Here is a 14,809-nt window from a genome sequence, read left to right on the forward strand (position 1 = left end):
TTTGCAAACCCAGGCTCATCTGGACGAAAACTACTCAACGGCAGAAAACCAGCTACTTAAACCTGGCACTGCTTAACCTGTGACGCCAAACTGATTTCCAGCTGAACTCACGGTGTTGACATATGAAGTTGAGATCAAAGTTGCAGTTGGTGTCAGACCAGAGCCAGCCCTTGGTGCCGTCGAACCTGGCACAATTCTCGTTGCCACCAGGGAGGTTCCAGAAAGACACAGTGACGTCTTTGCCGTCAATCCATTTCCAGTTGTTGACGTCATCGGGGTCGCGCACTGCACCCATCCAGTACTGTCCGCTGGAGTCACCTCTGTAACCAACACAGAGGGTAATGGGTTAGGACCACTGCACCTTACACTATCACTCATTCATTAACATTTCTCCCCATCGTGGTGCAGCCTAATACTTACATACATACGTTCGTTTTAGCTTTTTGAAGTCAATATCTGTCTGGGCTTTTATCAAGATACTCCTCAAGGTGGAACCATGACCCTTTTCTTGTTTAGAAATTTTGTAAAGGTGTTTCTCTCACTTTCTTGGCCCTTCTCTGCCTCCCTCTCTCATGATAAGCTATACTGACGATTCATCAGACGCCAAATGCCCTGTCACTCTACAACGTCTCCTAATTAAGTCTCCATCGAGCTCACCGATGTGCAGCCGGGACCAAAAAAATAACTGTCGTCTTTCCTGTTTTTCTCTTCATGGACTCTGAAAGTCAATATGGTAAAGCTACAGCAACTGACTCTAATGACTTTATTTTGCTATAAATCAGCGTCTTCAGTGTCGGTGGCTGCGGATTCACCACACTGATTGTCAAAGTACTTGGGAAGAAAAACTGGAGAGGCGACAGGACCTTTGATGCCGACAGTATAGTATGATCTTACGTTGTAGTTCACCATGATACTACAAAAAAATCTAACAAACAGTACAAGAAAGACTGTGAAAGTTTAACGTATAATTCTTCTCAATCTCCCTGGTGTGTGCCTTACCTGTGTTTCCTCCAAAGTTCCCATGATAAAAAGCCTTGGAGTGCCGGGTTGGTCTCGTCCACAAGGGAGCCACCACGACTGCGACAGAACTCCAGCGACTCATCAAAGTTGCGGGGCTGCTGGTTGTAGAAGATGTAGCACTTGCCATTATAGGTGGCGGTGCTGCCGGGGGGCTGGTCACGGAATGAAGGGCACCGCTCCATGGGCAGGGCCTGAAGGTGACACAAAAGGATATTACGTGATCAAGAATGTATCTAGAATCATAGAAAGGAGAGTATCAAACAGGGATTAAGAAGGCCTAGAATTAAACACACTCTCAAGGATGTATCTAGAATCATAGCAAGAATCATAGAAAGGAGAGTATCAACCAGGAATTAAAAACGCTTAGAATTAATGCCTATCAACCGCAGGAGAGTCATTAAGGAAGAAAATCAGTTCTAACAGCATCAATTTTTCCCTACAATACGATATGCAACAAAGTTAAATCTACGTCCCCAACTGTACAATACCGTGTAGCTCGGGTATCACTGCTGCACCAACAAATGCCTATTAATTATTCCAAATTCTTCTTCTTACTATATTGATCATTCTTCTTATATTATTCTTACTCCTAAATATTATTCTAATTATTCTTCCCACTCCATTCTTCTTGATTCTTCTTCTTACTCTTAACTCTTCTTCCCATTCTATTAATTCTTCTCAGTCATGCTTCCTCCTGTTAATCATTCGTCTTCCTACTCTATTAATGCTTCTCAATCATGCGTTTTCCAGTAATTACTCTTCTCCTTGATCACCGATACAGTTTTATCTCTAACACTCATTTTTGGACGTATCCGGGAAGCGTCGTTTGTGGCCATACCGCACAGACGATTAGGAATTCTTGAAGCATAACCCTTTTTTTGACTCTCCATGGCATGACATTTGCTTTTATGGCTGAGATCCCCCTAAGTGTGCAGTATGTGTTTTGGTAGTCATCCTCTCACACACACGCACGCAACCGCATATTCGCTTCTCTTATATTCTGAACGATTCTGTGTGTGTGTGTGTGTGTGTGTGTGTGTGATACAGATAGATACAGGCACATATAGATATATAGATAGATAGACAGATTCTTACTAGCAAAGAAGTAAAGGTCACAGTCTCCCGTCTTCAAATCCAAACTTTATTACAACCGTTGAGCCATTTATATATATATATATATATATATATATATATATATATATATATATATATATATATATATATATATATATACAGTATATATACAGTATATATATATATATATATATATATATATATATATATATATATATATATATATATATATATATAAATTCTTTCTAGTAAAGGAGAATTAATTTACGTCACGAAAAAACTTAAATTTGAGGAAGTAAACAGCCCTCATTAACCTTTCAAGGACAATAATCTTTCCCTCGTTGAATAAGATACACTCGAGGTGGCAAAAATAAACACACAAAAATACAAAAATACACCCTAATAACTACACACCACAGTGGAGGGATTAAATAATTTGCTGTCTAACCCTGTGTACTCTGTGTAGCTGATAGACGTATGTATCTATTTGAAAATATTTCTCCTGGTTTTCTTCAATAACTGTGCTTCTGTGCTAATACCCCGTCCAGGCAAAATCTTTCGTCTCTAGTCCCTCTTCCTTGCGTTCATTTACAGCGTATTTCCCGCCATAGCACTTCTTCGTGACTAGCTCGTCCTTCTCCAGCTTATTTCCCGTAGCTCAGTGGGTGCCTAAGACAATTCCACGGCTCTACGTCCTTTCCACAGCACTTCTTCGTGACTAGCAGCATATTCTAGCACTACACAGATGACACTTTTAGGCGAAGTAACAGTGAGTATAATCCTACACACGACACCTATACACTCAGTGAAGCTAAGCAGTATATCTTTCCACTATAGCTTCGTGGCACGTTAGCTGTGGCGATCAGCTAAAATGGCCGGGTGAGTCTCCTTCTTTGAGTTCATGGAGAGAATAAGGTGCTAAAAGGAAAAAATGATGATACTACTACAACTACTACTACTTCTGCTACTACTACTACTACTACTTCTACTACTACTACTACTACTACCACCAATAATAATAGTAATAATAATAATAATAATAATGCTACTACTACTGCTGCTGCTACGACACCTCCAGACCATTCTCTTCAGCTTTTGCAAGCCCACACACACACACACATTCAATTCGCAGTGTAACCGATCTTAGGCAATTTTTTGAGGTGACATGTTTATATCGGTTTTAATATTCTCAATCATACTGGCAGAGTTTGTGAACTAGACAAATGGACCTCAGTTCGACTCCCACCACATTCTAATCACTGCTCCTTTTCTGCATTGGCCAACGGCCATACCACGTTGAGTACACCGCTTCTCGACCGATCAGCGAAGTTAAGCAACGTTGGGTCTGGTTAGTACTTGGATGGGTGACCGCCTGGGAACACCAGATGCTGTTGGCATAACGTTCTCCCTACGTGTTAAGTGGGGTTGGTGGAGGATTAGTGCCCCTCCCTGCAAAACAATTAACTCTAAGCCCTTGGCCACCCCGTTTGGGATACATGGCGTCTGGCAATGAATGAATGAAATGAATGAATGAATATTCTCAAGGTAGCGTATTCCCTAGTATTTTAAAGCAACTTGCGCTAAACGATTCTAATAAGCTATGAATGAGTCGCAAGAGCCTGAGAGTGTTAATAATTGTACCATTAACCCCCTCATGGCTGGGTGAACTCTAGCATTTATTTCCAGCTGACACCAGACCATAGTACTAAGGTGAGTCATAGGTGTCTGTGGGTTAATTACCCTGGCGTGTTCACCTTGCCTTCTCCACCCATCACCTTCCCCGCCCACCCACCTGGTCAGTGTAGACGAAAGCCTCGCAGATGGAGAGCTGGACGCCGGCCGGAGCCTCGAAGTGCACGCTGACGAAGGCGCCGGGCATGGGCGGGTTGCAGGGCAGGAACAGCGGGCGGCCCTCCTCCAGCAGGCCAATGAACCGGTTGCAGATGGGGTTGACGCCGATGTCAGGACGGTTGTTGCCCACCCGCACGACGATGGTGGCAGGGTGGTTGCCTGGGGGATAAGGGGAAGGTCAGGCAGGCAGGCACGCAGGCAGGTAACAAGCAGGCAGGCAGGGGGCAGCAGTTGGAGTTTGGCAGTCAGGGGGTATAGAGACAAAGGTGAGAAATCAAGGAGAAGGGGTTACGGGATGTAGGGATCAGAGCGCAAGGATTAAGCGATTAAAGAAACTGATCTTGGAAATCTAACAGTTAAAAGGGAGCAAGGAGGCAGAGGGCATTAGCTGGAGGGGGGCGGGGGGGAGCAGAGGGAAAGGAGGCACAGGGAAGGAGTGGGAGGGGAGGAAAGAAGGGGCAGGGGTGAGGGAGGCTGAGGAGGCAGGGAGGGCAGGGGTGAGAGAGGAAAATAGACCCAGGGGTGACGGCAGTGAAGTAAACTAATGCCCGGGATGAGGAGAAAACACGTCATCATTACAGGTTGGGGTGAAGGTGGGGGTATCTGTGGTTCAGTGACTGGCTGGGGAAGGAGGCTGCCTAAAGGAAGAGAGAGTGAACAGTTAAGCGGCGAGGCAGTGGTTATGATAATTGAGGTTAATAGTTGGCGTAGGCGTAATACATCATCTCCGTGTGCTCTGCCTCATCCAAACTACCTCTTTCTTCCACCAACTGAATTTTGTCACTTTAGTCTTTCGTGCGTCTCAGTTCACTTCTCTCCTCGTTCGTTACTAAGTACATCGATATAGGGGAAATACATCATCTCTGTGTTCTTCCTCATCTTACCTATTTCTTTCATCATCTAACTTTTCCCTCTTAAACTTGTCATTGCTTCTCAGTTCCCTCTTTCCCCTTTCATTACTGAGATTAATATTTCCTCTACTGTCGTTTCATTCTTATTTCTTACGGACTTCTGTGTGTTCACTCTTATCCCCTCTCTTTCTTCCACCATCTAACTTTTCTCCATCAGTCGGTCATGCTTCTAAGTTCATCTCTTTCCTCTTGCGTAATTACCTAGCTCAATCTTCTCCTTGTTTTGCGTTTACTCTTATTTCTTACGGACTCCAGAAAATTTAAACTGAAAAGGGGAAAGGGACGCCTCTCATATTTAGCGTATATATACAGAACGCCAGGAAATATCTGACCTGTCTTGCATCCCACATTACACAGTGCAATCAGGAGCAATAATGAGAGCCAGACACTTCAGGAGACGCCAGACACTTTATTCTTCTTCCTATGCTTCAAAGTGTGTTGTCAGATATTGGAAGCGAGTCTATTCCTTCGCTAATCTGGCATAGGACTGTCAGTACAGACTTTCTCATAATATATTCATTCATTTGTTTAACCTTCCACCTTCCCATATTCCCTCTTCTGTTACACATATTAGCCTCCCTCCCCCTCCCTCTCACACCCTCCCATTACCCCTTTCACCCTCCCACCTCCCCTCCCCTTTTCACCCTCCCATCACCCTCTCCCCTATACTCATTCCCCCACTACCCCTCCCCCCTTCCATCACCCCCTGCACCCCCATCCCCCTCTACTTACCACAGCAGGACCGTCCAAAGTCTAGCCTGACGAGCTGTACCATGTAGGGCTCTAGCAGGTTCACGTACCACCAGGGCTGAGCCTCGGTGTTCGTCAGGGTGCAGGTGTCGCGATTGAAGGTGGCTGAACTGTAAGGTAAATTAAAAAAAACGGTAAAAACACCCTTAGAAATTTTGCAGTAGGATAAAACACAGTAAAACATCTAACGAAAACACAGTAAAACAACTTCAGAAATTTACGGCAGGTAAAAAAAAAAAAACACACACCTTCAGAAATGTACAGTAGGTGGAACAAAAACAGTAAAACACCTTCAGTACTGTGTGGTAGGTGAAAAAAAACAACAGTAAAACACCTTCAGGAATGTGCAGCAGGTAGAAAAGAAAAACAGTAAAACATCTTCAGGAAAGTAAGGCAGGTAGGCAAAAAAAAAAAAATAATAATAAAACACCTTCAGAAATGTGTGTCAAGTGGGAAAAACAACAGTAAAAAGGTCGTCAGAAAAGTGGGTCAAGTGGAAAAAAGCAGTAAAACACCTTCAGTTACGTGCCGTCTATATCTGGTCAATTTTTGCTGGTTGCTGACGATTACTACCAATTCGAGGGAACAGTCTGACAGTGCTGATGTTAATGAAGGGTATCTGAACCCCTCTAATTAAAATCGTCTTGAAATAGCAAATATAAAAGATACTAAACACATTTTCAACACTGCTACATAATTACTGTCACTGCTATGGAACGCTATGGGGAAACTTGTAGAACTGGAGGTGTTAAAAAAATACTCTTTGTTAACTCTGCTATTAATATACTTGTTTTACTTTTACTTGGCCAAAAATCGCCATCTCTCCACTTGAACGCTGAGCTGTAAAAATAGACACTAAAATATGATGCTAGTCATGAAGAAGTGCTCTGAAAAGTATGTGGGGTCGCTGTACTGTCTTTTTCTGCCACTGAGCTACTGATATAAACTGCTAAAAGAAGAAAATCTGGGCCAAGTTAAGGTGACAAGAGTATAGTCATCTCCTATTGGCTGTTTATGTTAATCTTCATGAAGGTGGACTGATGATGGCTTTTGGGAGATGTGAACAAAGGATCTTATATCATTTTACTACGATTAGATTTCCACTGTAGCTAATTATTGTCTGAACTGTTTACTTTTGGTCATAATTTTCCACTTAATTATTCACTCTGGTTATGAAATATTTGACAGCTGCGTGAGTGAAGACGTGAGTGTATATAATCAATCCTGCACTGACCTCGAGGAAGTTTGGCTGCGTTGTGTTTGCTGTGTGAGTGAAGAGAAGACTTATACAAAACTGAAGCTCACTGAAGTTTTGTGTATAGCTCAATGAAGTTTGTATAAAGCTCAATAAAGTCTGTGTGTCCGTATGAGCGAAGTAAAAATTGTAAACAGCCAATCTTGCACACATTTAAACCTCCCTGACGTTTTTGTATCTGAACGAAGAACGAGGGAAGGTAAACAAAGTATCTAAAATTCAAATGGCGATCGCTGAAGTCTGGTTATGATTTTATGGCGTCTGTATGAGAGAAAATAAAAGTGTAACAATATTCTGCATAAATAAAGCTCCATTTTTCTGCGTACCTGGAACCATCGACGGCTTTTTGAGGGATGCCAGTCTCTGCCACCGATGACTGCATTGGCGCCTTCCCCGCTGCCACGTTCAGTACTGTGGGAGGGAAATAGAGTGGTTAGGTAAAGAAAGGGTAATTTGTTATTCTCTCTCTCTCTCTCTCTCTCTCTCTCTCTCTCGTGTGTGTGTGTGTGTGTGTGTGTGTGTGTGTGTGTGTGTTGAGAGAGAGAGAATGTGTGTGAACCAGCGAGATTGTGTGGTGGAGCAATGTGAAGGTGTTGACTTAGATCAGGCCTTTGTTGCTCTCTCTCTCTCTCTCTCTCTCTCTCTCTCTCTCCAAATACCTCTATATTCCTTCTTATAATCTGCAGTATTTCTAGCTACGTGTCCCTTACCAGTCAACACAATAAGATTTAATTTTGCTCCACTGTTAAGAGACAAAAGTTCATCTAATATTTCACCTCTTCTACGTCTGCTTTCCTCCCATAGATACCGGTCAAGAAAATGAACCACACACTTTAAAAAATTAGCTGGATGGGTACTCTCTGATTTCTGCGGGAGAAGGATGATTATAGAGGGCAAGACAATACTGGCTGGGATCTAGCTGGGATTTTGTACTTGTGACTTTACGTGACAGATTTCAAAATGGACCGAGCCTAGCACAATTTTCGGATTAATTCCATATTCTGAGACTTGTTTTTGCAGGAAGGGAAAGGAGAGGAGGATACAGAAACTCCCCATGCGCCTTGTTCATCCTACCAAAAGAAATTCCAGTTATGCCAAGGGACTGTACGTAGGTTTGTTTGGATAGCTGTGTCGCCATGAGCTTTGCTGCTACCTCGCCACACGCCACGTCCCCCAACCAACACCTGCACACACACACACACACACACACACACACACACACACACACACACACACACACACACACACTATTTTTGCAGTGTGTGTGTGTGTGTGTGTGTGTGTGTGTGTGTGTGTGTGGTGTCGGCAAACGTGTGCATGTGTGCGATTGTGCCACGAAGAGAGGGGTGAAAGCGTGGATGTGTTGTGATAACTGGCCACTCGCCCGCCTGTGTGAAAGGTGGACTTGTTAATGGGGGTGTGAAGCCCGCACGAGGAGGGAGGAAGTGGGGAGAAACAGACAGGAAGACAGACAGAGAAAGACAGATACAGATAGATGGATATAGATAAGCGGATATATATATAGACAGAGAGACAGGTAAACAGAGAGACAGACTGATAGATAGATGGATAGGTTTGTTTTCAGATGATCGTATTAGATGAGCTTTAGTTATGAGTCAGCAATGAGTCTCCTTGGTTACTAGCCAAATCAACCCTTCACTCTGACTACACCTGGCCATCAACTGAAGTGATATGGGTTAAGGATCTTTGTCAAGTTAGAGTAAAAGGACTATACGCTTTTCACTCTAGCTTGGCCTAAAATTGCCAGCTCTCCATCTTGAATACTGATTTGTAACAGCAGATAAACACTAGAATTATGATGTTTGTCACGGAGGTGCTGTGGAAAGGATGAAGAGACGCTGCATTGTCTTTTCCTGCCACTGAGCCATGGGAAATAAGCTGCAAAGGGACGAAATATGGGCCAAGTGAAGGTGAAAAGAGTATATTTACATGCAGTATTATGTGAAGTGGTCTCGTTTTCTGTAAAGAGAATTCATTAGGTCAGAGAGAATAAAATGTGTGGGGTAACTTAACAGGAAAAAATTCCCCACCGTTTAATCTCAATTTAAAAAATGTATATATCCTAAGCGTATATTCCATTATTCCCATTAACTTTCATTTTAATTTTACTGCACCACTATATCTTTCATACTCTGCCTCCTCGTCTCCTGTTCCCTCGTCTCCTACTGTTCCCTCCTCCTCTATTCGCCTCCTCTTCACTCCCTTCATTTTCTCCTATTCTCATTCTGACCGCTTCATCCTTCACTGTCTTTTCTCCTACCTACTTCCTCTTCTCATCTCGTCGTTTCCTCCCTCCTTCCTTCTTTAACCCCTTACGTCCTCTTCCTCTCTTCTTCTATTCGATTCCTTCATTTTTCACACACTTTCTCCGTGTTTCTGTGTGCCTTCCTTTCTGTCTGCCTACCTTTCTGCCTGTCTACCTGCCTACTTTTCTGCCTGCCTGCCTGCCCACTCACCTCTCTGCCTGCTTGTCTGCTTCCTTCCAATCCCACACCTGGCTGACTGCTCAATACTTTACCGTGGGAAGGACAGAATCAGCCAGCGAGAGAGAGAGAGAGAGAGAGAGAGAGAGAGAGAGAGAGAGAGAGAGAGAGAGAGAGAGATGGGGAGACTAGAGGGTGGGAATGTAGAGGGAGGAAGGAGAAGGAGGGAATACAAATGAAGGATCGGGGAAGAATACAAAGGAAGGGAGGAAGTGAGGAGAGTGATAAGTGAGTCAACTTCCTTTGGGATAAAAGCACCGCCATCTCTCTCTCTCTCTCTCTCACACACACACACACAATCAACACTAAACCATCTTGCATCATGTCTACCTTGGAAACTACCCCACAAAACTTATTAAAGTCTTTTTTTTTCATCTGATGGAACTAGGCAACTCTGACAACATAAACACTAAGACGTGGTTGCGTTAATTTCGATGAGTCTTAGCTATAAGGTATGAAAAAATCTCCTTGGTTACTAGACAAATTATTCCTTCATCTGACTACAGAAATTGAGAGAGAGAGAGAGAGAGAGAGAGAGAGAGAGAGAGAGATGGAGGGGGGGGGGTGAAGACGACCAGCAGTAAGACAGGAGGCACGGTCTGTTGGCTCTAGGTAATGACGGCACTCCACACTACCCTCATCCCTAACATCTTTTCCTAGGTGATTTACTTTATTTATTACGCCTTACTGGAGAGTGGAGAAAGACAAGAAAAAAAAAAAAGAGGAGAAAGAAGAGAGAGAACCTATGAAGAAAGGAGAAGAGACGTAGAGAGAGAGAGAGAGAGAGGGATGAAGAAAGGAGATGAGACATAGTGAAAGAGAGAGAGAGAGAGAGAAAGAGAGATGAAGAAAGGAGATGAGACATAGTGAAAGAGAGAGAGAGAGAGAGAGAGAGAGAGAAGAAGGAAATTGAGAGGAAGAGAGAAGAAGAGAGGTAGGGCAGCTGCCTCGCCTGGGGTAAGAAATGTGGACGGAAACTCTCGATTATCTCTCTCTCCCTCACTCCTCTCTCTCTCTCTCTCTCTCTCTCTTTCTCTCAGAATTTTTACCTACTGTCCTATCGATATTTCTCCTAAGGTCTTATGGCAGAAATTCCATATCTTTACTTACTATCCTGATGAAGTCTCTCTACAGGTCTCGTGCCAGAAATTACAGATCTCTCTCTCTCTCTCTCTCTCTCTCTCTTGAATCACAGGCCTAGTATTCTATTCTAAATGACGGCATATAATTATCCCCACCTTCTACAGCTCCTTAGTACAACCTCACCTGGAGTATTGTATTCAGTTTTGGTCACTTTGTAAAAGATATATTAAAAAAATAAAATAAAACGCAGAGGCCACCATATTACGAAAAAGATATATTGAGAAACCAGAAAACGTACTGATGACAAAAAAATACCGCTAGCTCGAGAAATAAAACATAGTAGGAATGCCAAGATGAGCTGAGTCAATTTAACTTTATGAATTTAACTGTATGCAACATTCCAAAAGGGGTAGAAGTATGGTAGATGAGAAGCATTTCAAAGAGGACCGGTCGAATGACACTATAAGTAGCTGTAAAAAATATATTGGCAAACGTTTAAGTCAATGAAGCAAAGCATTTTTTTTAACAGGATTATAAACAAACTGATTATATTGCCCAGGAATGTGGTTAACAGCAACACAGTAATTTTAAAAGTCGCCTGGCTATGTATCTGTCTTCTAATCCCCACCTAAACACATTCATAGCCATAAAATGCAAACAAATCAAATTCTTTCCCTCTCATCAACATCAGGCGGAATACAAGCAAAGCGCTACATCATTACTGAATTAAATTTAGGTAGCGTACGGTGCAGTTTTTGAATCATCCTTTCCTATGAGATTTCCCCGGCTGTTCATCTATGCTGCAGGGTATCCTTCTCACTTTTTCCTGCCGACTTCGACTGGAGGGACTCACAAAAATGTTACCATTACATCTGTTGCTGTGTGATTTCCTTTGTATTCCTTTGTGTCTAGCTCCAGCCTGCTGTCTCATACTCCCCCTCCTTCCCTTGGTCTTCTTGTCCCTTCCTCTCCTCCCCTCTTCCTCCCTCCCTCTTCTCCTCCCCCTCCCTCCTGTCCCTTCCTCTCCTCTCCCTCTCTTCCTTCTCCATCCGTCCCTTCCGTCCTGTGATGACATGTGTTCTGCCAATAATGAGAAGAGAAACAGCAGAACCACACAGCACATAACAACCACACATCACACAACTACCACACACCACACAACAATCACACACCACACAACAACCACACCACACCACAACTACACCACACAACAACCACACCACACAACAACCACACACCACACAACAACCACACCACACAACAACCACACCACACAACAACCACACCACACAACAACCACACCACACAACAACCACACCACACAACAACCACACCACACAACTACCACACACCACAACCACGCAGCACATAACAACCACAAATGCCTTTAGTAAGAGACTGAAACGACAACAACATGTGTGTGTGTGGAGGAGGGGGAAAGGTAATACTCAGGAAGTTCACCACCGACTCTCTCTCTCTCTCTCTCTCTCTAATCTACCTTTCATACCTTCCCACATCCTTCTCAATCTTCCATCAAACACTTCCTCCCTCTCTTCCTCCTTTCCCCCCTTCTCCCTTCCTCCTTCCTACCTCCCTCCCTGCGTTCTTCTCCCTCATATTTACCTTCCTTCCTCCCTTCTCTCCACCTTCCCTCCCTCCATCCCTCCTCCTTCCCTCCCTCCCACCTCCCCTTCTCTCCTCTGGCGGTCAAGGTTACGTGTGTCAGCCCTGAGAGAGAGAGGAGAGAGAGAGAGAGAGAGAGAGAGAGGGCGGGGGAATTAGGGGGGAAATGAATGAATGACGGGAAGACTAAGAAGATTATAGAGCAAGGGAGAAGGAAGAGATGAATGAGGATGCAGAAGGAGGGAAAAGGGAGAGAAGGAGGAGCAGAAGAGGGGAGAGAGGTGGAGGAAAGGGGGGAGAGGGGGAGGGGAGAAAGAGAAGTGAAGGGGAAGTGTGACAGAGGTGAAGAGACGGTGGAGGGAAGGGAGAGAGAGAGAGAGAGGGGGGGAGGGGAGGAGTGTAATAGATGGAAATGAGACCTGGCTGGATACCGTGACTCCCTGGAATGATTTTCGTTTTTTGATTTTTGCTCATTTTCTCTTTCTGGTTTTTGCTGATTCATTTATATACTTTTTTTTTTTTTTACACACTTTTTGCACACCCTTCATATACTTTTTTTACTCTTGCTAAATCAGGGGTTCCAAATTTTTTCCAATCAGTGGACACGTGGACGAAATCTGATAGCCTCTCCTCTCTAAAATTTTCTTTGAAGGAGTAGCCACCTGAGAGTCACTGGTACGAGCATGTTAAATAAGATACCGGTATTTTATTAACTAGTAATCACAGTACAAGGACGTGGTGTATGCAAGTAAGAGATCACTCAAGGATATTATTGAAAAACTCAGGATAAAGTTGAATTGCAGTATTATGATCACTTTACGCACCAGTGTTCGAGCAGGGGTCACCTTCCACGCGGGAGGGACTACGCTGCTTTCTGTTTACCGTTCAGCTTCTTCAAACCCTCCCCTTCGCTGAGACAGGTAGCAAGATTGTGCCGTTTTTACTGTAATTTGGCCCAGAATTTTATCGTATGGCAACTTATTTCGCGTTGCTCAGTGGAAGAACAAAATTCTACGGCTCTACATCCTCTCCAAGGCACTTCTGTGTGACTAGCATCGTAATCTAGTGTTAATCTAATCTTACAACGTAGCATTCAAGATGGAGAGATGGCAATTTTAGGCCAAGATAAAGTAAAAAGAGTAGAGTGGAAGAGAAGAGCACTAGAAGGGAAAGAGTAGAAGCTGACAACAAGACAGCAATTCTTCCCCACCCAAACACCCGCCCAGATCCACTCAGACTGGATCTTAGGCAAAAGAATCGTTTCAGAATTCCAGGAACTCGCCTCCCATTGCGTACTGACAATGCTCCCCACGAGACTGTCGGCATGAAAAATATTCCTCAAATATTTTGCCCCAGGAAAATGATGATGAAATTCTGTCTTTAGCGGCTCCAGATACTTTAGCTGAGGTGAAGCTTCTAAAAAAAAAAAAAAAAAAAATGGCAAGATGGAATAGGCTAAGGTGCAAAGTTCTTTATCCTCGACTCAAAGCCAATCGTGTTAGTCTTCATCCTCTGCAATCCGATCACTTCATTATTATTAATTATTATTATCATTATTATTATTAAAATTTATTATTATTATTATTATTACTACTACTACTACTATTGTTATTGCTGTTATCGTTGTTTCTATTGTTCTTGTTGTTGTGGCGCCAGGCTTGTCTGAACGTGAACCCGGTGGAATGCAGTCTGAAGTTGCCATCCACCATTTTCCTTTTGGGGGACAGGGAAGGAGTTGAGGGACGCTTGTATAGCCGGGCAGAGGAGCCACTTAGTTATTCCAGTGCCACCACCTGAAGGCGTCCCTCTCCAACATCAATAGGGTATGGAAAATAGTTTGATAATTAGCCGAGACAACAGACTGAAGAGTTGGTATATTCTCCTACTTTTTATTTTTTTTTTCTTCCTCTCCATTCGTTTCCTAGTTCTTCTGCTCTTCTTTTTTCTTTGACGCTCTGACAGCAGTTCTTACGCTCATCTTCCTCCTCCTCCTCCCTCCCATCATCATCATCATCATCGGCATCGTCTTCCGGTTCTAACCCTGCATCTCCCAACCCTTCATTCTCTGTTCTCAGTTCTTCTCCATTTCCTCCTCCTCACCCTCCTTTTTTTTCCCTTCTCCGTCTTCTTTTCTTCCTCCTCCTCCTCCTCCTCCTCCTCCTCCTCCTCCTCCTTCTCTTATCCTTTACTGTGACTGATAATAATAAAACCAACAAGTACAATCTCACCACTCATCACCACCATTACCACCGTCACCATCATCATCATCACCATCCTCTTCCTTGGACGTGGGAGAGTGCATGTTCGTCCTCTGAGCATATTTATCGAATAACGAATATATCCTTTGTGCATCCACATCAGGGACGCAATGAAGGTGGAGAGTGGGAGGTGTAATGTGTGTCGAGTCACCTTGAGGTAAGTGGATGAAGGAAAGGGCGTGGAGGTTGACTTAGATACAGCCATAAGGAAAACTTCACCGACAGTCCTCTGCCAGCTTTGTGTCTTGCCTTCCATATTTCTCATCCCTCCCCAAAAGACAGAGTATCCTTCCTTCTCACTGTCCTGCCTTCCATTTTATTCATTCCTCCACAAAAGAACAGAGTATCCTTCCTTCTCACTGTCCTGCCTTTCATTTTTCTCCTTCCTCCCCAAAAGACAGAGTAGCCTTCCTTCTCACTGTCCTGCCTTCCATTTTATTCATTCCTCCACAAAAGAACAGAGTATCCTTCCATCTCATA

General features: G+C 43.6%; 1 protein-coding gene and 1 non-coding gene across 4 annotated transcripts in view; one reads left to right on the plus strand and one right to left on the minus strand.

Moving 5' to 3' along the window:
- LOC145415101 (seizure protein 6 homolog) overlaps positions 1-14,809 on the minus strand; it is an 81,560-nt gene that overhangs the window by 12,678 nt on the left and 54,073 nt on the right. For all 3 annotated transcript variants that reach the window (XM_080284519.1, XM_080284518.1, XM_080284520.1), the window contains exons 3-7: positions 7,188-7,272; positions 5,589-5,716; positions 3,887-4,104; positions 1,000-1,211; positions 112-320 (exon numbers count right to left, since the gene is read on the minus strand). In XM_080284519.1, the coding sequence (XP_080140645.1) occupies positions 112-320; positions 1,000-1,211; positions 3,887-4,104; positions 5,589-5,716; positions 7,188-7,272 (852 nt within the window). The remainder of the gene's footprint in view (positions 1-111; positions 321-999; positions 1,212-3,886; positions 4,105-5,588; positions 5,717-7,187; positions 7,273-14,809) is intronic.
- Positions 3,373-3,491, plus strand: LOC145415255 (5S ribosomal RNA). The gene has a single exon (XR_013900033.1). It is a non-coding gene; the product is annotated as a 5S ribosomal RNA (ribosomal RNA).

Source organism: Coenobita brevimanus, chromosome 101 (genome assembly GCF_032717465.1).
Source record: "Coenobita brevimanus isolate Jiangsu-jjx chromosome 101, ASM3271746v2, whole genome shotgun sequence".
Lineage (NCBI taxonomy): Eukaryota > Metazoa > Arthropoda > Malacostraca > Decapoda > Coenobitidae > Coenobita > Coenobita brevimanus.